Raw genomic sequence first — 5,027 nt, 5'->3', positions numbered from 1 at the left:
AGGCATGGGATTTGTTTGCTGAGGCTACCATCTGCAATGACACAAACTGGATGACTTAAGACCACAAAAATGTTTGGGCACCAGTGGCTCACACCTGTAATCCTGGCTACGCAGGAGGAAGAGATCAGGAGAATTGAGGTTCAAAGCCAGCACCGGCAAATAGTTCCCAAGACCCTATCTCAAAAAAACCCATCACAAAAAAGGGCTGGTGGAGTAGCTCAAGATGTAGACCCTGAGTTCAAACCCCAATAGCACAAAAATAAAATAAAATAAGATGAACCACAAAAATGTATTCTGTCACAATTCTGAAAGCTAGAGTTCTGAAATCAAGGTGACAGCAATGCCACACTCCCTCAGAAGCTCTAGGGGAGAGACTTCCTTCTGCCTCTCCAGCTTCTGCTGGGTGTCAGCCAGCATTTCCTTGACTTGTGGCAGCATCATTGCGTCACTTCTGACTTAACTCAGTATTTTCCCTTTGTCTCTGTCCTCTCCTGTTCTCATAATGACACCAGTCATTGGAGCTAAGACCCATAGTCTCCCTCTTAACCTTACTCCATCCACCAAGGCTTTATTTTCAAATGCGGTCCTCTGCTGAGGTTCCCAGGTGGTCATGAATGTGGGGAAGAGAATATTTAATGCAGAGCAGGTGGTCTTGGAGACCACAGGGGAGAGAGAGCCTGTGTGTGTGTGGGATTTTTATAAGTGTCATTCACGCAAGTGACCACAGATCATTTCCTCTCCTTCACTCTGGCAGCCCAGTCACCTGGTCCCACCTGACTACCGGGTTGGGAAGACGGATACCAGCATGGGAATACTTGAAAAGTACTTCATTTGTTGATTTTTGTTTGTAGAGACAGGGTCCTATGGAGCCCAGACTGGCCTGCAACTCCAGATCCTCCTGCCTCAGCCTCCCATGTAGGATTATCCACCACACCTGGCTCCCCACCCCTGAATGCTTGCTGTACCCCCTAAACCCAGCACAGTGTCCTACAGTGCCTAACTGCTGCTCAGCGCAGGTCCCTTGACTGAATGAATGAGCACCAGGAAGGGGAGGGTGAGAAGCCAAATAGGAAGGTGAATGTCCTCTATGAGAGGGGCGGGTGGGACAGGAACTCCCCACCCTCACTTCATTCTCTGGGAGGTGGAGAGTGGCAGAAGCTAGCGGGGATTTCCCTGCCTCTTGTTAGAGCGAGTTCTTCCCCCTGGGTCGGACATCCCCAGAGAGGTCCCTCACAGGTCGTGGCAGGCAGAAGCCCTCGAGCTGGCTGAGGTGGCTGAAGTTTCCTTCTGCCTTCTGGTGACCCAGCGCATCCCCTGCCCTGAGGACAGCAGCGCGTGCAGGGCGGGCCACCGGCCACAGGCGGTGATGGCGGAGGAAGGCGCCTGCCGCGCCGTGCCTCGCCTGCCCTGGGCGACCATCCTGCGCGCGATCGTGCTCCTCTTTCTGCTTGGGGTGACGATCTACTGCTGCTTCTGCAGACAGCCGCCTGAGCAACCTGGGGTGAGTGGAGAAGGAAGGGCAGAAAAAAGGCGCGCACCCGCCAAATGCCCACGGGGACCTGAGGTGGGGACTTCAGTGCGCGGAACCCGGGAGAGATCCGAGGGATCTCCACTAGAGCGCAAAGGACAGAAAAAGCAAAATCACAAGGAGGTGGATTAGAAAGAGGAAGAGCGGGGAGGGAAGCGACAGAAGAGCCAGTGTAGGGACAACAGGCAGGGGGCCCGGGGACCTTGGAGGTGCCGGGGGATCCCGGGCTGGGAAAGAAAGGTGCAGCAACCCTGCGCAGGGAAGATGGATGACTCGTCACCGGTGTTCCCCCTGCGGAGTGACTCGGGGGCGCCCAGGGGCTTCACAAACTGCAGTGGGAGCTCCAGACCCGCCTGCCTGGTGTGCGCAGGGACGCATGGCGGAGGGAGCGAGGGACCAGGGGGACCCAAGGGCGCGGGTGGAGGCTGTGCGCTCAGCCCTCCCCTGCGGGAGGTCTTCAAATGCAAGAAGAAAAGCCTCTTGTCAGTCCTGCGACATGAGAGGTAGGAGGAGGAAAGGGACTTCTGACCATGGGACCATACATTCTGTGCGCTTATGGCTGTACCTGTTTTCTCGTCTTTTCTTCCAGTGGGACGTAGCTGAGCTCCACTTGAATCTCACGGGTAAGATGGGGGCCCTGTGTGCAATGTAGGTGTGGTGGGGGGAGGAGGAAGCAGGGAGGAGGGAAGGAAGTGAGGAAGGGAGAGAACAAATGCAAGAGAGAGATGGGGAGGAGTGGAAGTGTGGCCCAAGATAGAGAGCCTGTTTGCAAGAGAGAAGCCCCGAGTTCCAACTCCAGTCCAAGAGAGAAAGAGGGAGAGACAGATAAGGGGAGAGAAAGGAGAGAGACAGAGAGAGAGAGAGAGAGAGAGAGAGAGACAGAGAGAGAGAGAGAGAGAGAACAGGCGTGTGTTCTCAGATACACACAGCCTCCCTCTTTCATTCTCTTTGCTTGGAAAAACCAAAAATAGCCACTCTGCTTCTTGTCATCCACACTCCTTCATTCACTCCACCAGGGAGACCTGAGCATCTTGCAGGAAGCAGGCAGCATCACAGGGGCCCCAAGAGAGAATAAAGCAAGCAGGACCCTGCCCTCTGGAAGCTCGCCTCTGGTGACCAGCAGTGACTAGGAACAGAGGAACAGAGCTGGGCTGTGGCTCGGGGATCCTGCCTAGCATGTCCCATGCCCTGGGTTCCATCCCCAGCCCTGAAAACAAATGACCAAGTGAATACATAGTAGGGCCAAGTAGAATAAAGTAGGCAGAGAATGTTGGGGGTAGGGGATAAAGAGAAGGATGGGGTGTGGCATGCCAGAGTTGGAGCTGCCATTTAATGTGGGGTCCTGAGGTGGGGACCCCTGAGAAGGGCATGGAAGAAAGACCTGAGGGAGGTGGGGGCCAGCCATTCCTCCTTGAGGTTTGTGGGAAGACCTTCCGTCCCTCCCAGCCTGCCTCTCTCTAATGCTCTTCCAGACTTTCTCATTGTTTTGTTCATTTCATTTTGTAATGGTGTGTGTGGGACGGGGGGCTTTGTTCTCCTGCCTTCCCTGGTTTTTGGAGGTTTTTTTGTTTGTATTTTGGTGGTACTGGGGTTTGAACTCACAGCCTCATGCTTGCTAGGCAGGTGCTCTACGATTTGAGCCTCTGACCCTCTCTGGTACCTAGTGTGTGCCTATCTGTCTGTCTCTCTCTCCCCCATCCCAACCCCTAATTCGTTCTTGTGGTCTCTCTCAAGAGTGGCTATATCTGGGCATGGTGGCCCATGCCTATAATCCAGCTACTCCAGAGTGGAGATTGGGAGAACTCCAGTTCAAGGCCACCAGGGCAAAAAGTGACACCCCAGCTGGGTGCCAGTGGCTCACATTTATAATCCTAGCTACTCAGGAGGCAGAGATCAAGAGGATCGAGGTTTAACTCCAATAGTTCTCGAAACCCTATCTGGAAAGTACCCAGCCCAAAAAAAGAGCTGGTGGAGTGGCTCAAGTGGTAGAGCACCTGTGATCAAATGGATCATGGTCCAAGCTGGCCTGGACAAAAAGTGAGAATCTATCTCCAAAATCACCAGAGCAAAAAGGGCTGGGGCGTGGTTCAGATGCCTAGTAAGCATGAGGCCCCAAGTTCAAATCCAGTAATACAAAAAAGAAAAATGGAAGGAAGGAGAAAGAGAGAGAGAGAGGAGAAGAAAGAAGGAAGGAAGGAAGGAAGGAAGGAAGGAAGGAAGGAAGGAAGGAAGGAAGGAAGGAAGGAAGGAAGGAAGGAAGGAAGGAAGGAAGGAAGGAAGGAAAGAAGGAAGGAAGGAAGGAAGAAAGAGAAAATTGGGAGTTCACTGCATCAACTCTCAGTACCTGTGTCTTTCTCTGTCTCCTGGTGTCTCTCCACCTCCCTCCTCCTCCTCTACTTTTTCTTTTCTCTGCCTCCCCTAAGATCCCCCACTGCATCTCCCTCTACCACTTGCTAGCTCACTTGCTCACTTGAATGACCGAATTGGTTTCCCTGATCTCCATCCTCCTCCTGTTGCCCTCCCCCTCTGTCCTCAGGTCCCAGGCAGGACTCTGGGCTTCCCTGGAAAGCAGGCCCAGCCTTGGGCCGCTCCTTCCTGCATGGACCAGAGTTAGACAATGGGCAGGTGCGTGTCCATCGTGAAGGCATCTACAGACTGCACATTCAGGTGACACTAACCAACTGCTCCTCTGCGTGGACCACCACACCACGAAAGGCCACCCTGGTCGTGGGTATCTGCTCGCCCACAACCCACAGCATCAGTCTGCTGCGTCTGAACTTTGGCCAGGGCTGTACTGTCTCCTCCCAGCGCCTCACGCCCCTGGCTCATGGGGACACCCTTTGTACCAACCTCACCTTGTCGCTGCTACCTTCCCAAAATGCTGATGAGACCTTCTTTGGCCTTCAGTGGGTCCATCCTTAAGTGTGTTGCTTACAGTTCTGGAGGCTTCAAGTTCATGTTGAAACCGTTCCAGAAATGGTGGGAGGGGGTAAAGGAGAAAGATGGAGATGGTGAATCCAATTAGGATATATCCCAAGAGTGTGTGTAAATGTCATAGTGTGCTCCCACCCAACACAACAATAAAACAATTTAAAATTAGTATATCAATTTTCCCATCAATGTGGCAGACATATAGCCAACATTTGTTTTGGGTCATATTTTGTTATGTCACTCCCAGGATGTGAGAATAATGTGACATTGCTTTTCTCATGTGTTTTAGAATGGGAAATATATACCAACTAATATTTTTTAAAATGGGGGGTCAGGGAGCAACCCCACACCTCTTTTAAAATGATCCCAATTCCACTGATGAAGGTGGAGCCCAAATGTCTCTCTTTCTCTTGCTCAGTGGGACTAAGTTTTGTCAAGGCTTTGCTCTGCCACCTGAGACACACCTCCAGTCCATTTTGCTCTGGTTATTTTGGAGATGGGGGTCTCACAACCTATTTGTCAATGCTAGCATCAAACTGTGATCCTGCTGATTTCAGCCTCTCAAGAA

At 52.3% G+C, this 5,027-nt stretch overlaps 1 protein-coding gene across 1 annotated transcript; it reads left to right on the top strand.

Annotated features, from left to right (window-relative positions):
• The first annotated feature begins 1,222 nt into the window (after window positions 1–1,222).
• On the top strand, window positions 1,223–4,587 carry Cd70 (CD70 molecule). Its single transcript, XM_020176146.2, has 3 exons — window positions 1,223–1,501; window positions 2,118–2,151; window positions 4,065–4,587. The coding sequence occupies exons 1-3, from the start codon at window positions 1,367–1,369 to the stop codon at window positions 4,448–4,450; spliced, it is 555 nt and encodes a 184-aa protein (XP_020031735.2). The 5' UTR covers window positions 1,223–1,366; the 3' UTR covers window positions 4,451–4,587.
• Window positions 4,588–5,027: the final 440 nt, after the last annotated feature.

This window comes from Castor canadensis, chromosome 14 (genome assembly GCF_047511655.1).
Source record: "Castor canadensis chromosome 14, mCasCan1.hap1v2, whole genome shotgun sequence".
In the NCBI taxonomy this organism is placed as follows: domain Eukaryota; kingdom Metazoa; phylum Chordata; class Mammalia; order Rodentia; family Castoridae; genus Castor; species Castor canadensis.
The sequence above is the reverse complement of the archived record's forward strand: the minus strand, read 5'-3'. Positions and strand labels throughout refer to the sequence as shown.

Excerpts from the sequence above, each read along its gene's own strand:
- Cd70 (XM_020176146.2), top strand. The coding sequence starts at position 1,367 with ATGGCGGAGGAAGGCGCCTGCCGCGCCGTGCCTCGCCTGCCCTGGGCG. Across the intron at positions 1,502-2,117 it reads AGCCGCCTGAGCAACCTGGG|TGGGACGTAGCTGAGCTCCA; the intron begins GTGAGTGGAGAA and ends CTTTTCTTCCAG. Across the intron at positions 2,152-4,064 it reads GCTCCACTTGAATCTCACGG|GTCCCAGGCAGGACTCTGGG; the intron begins GTAAGATGGGGG and ends CTCTGTCCTCAG.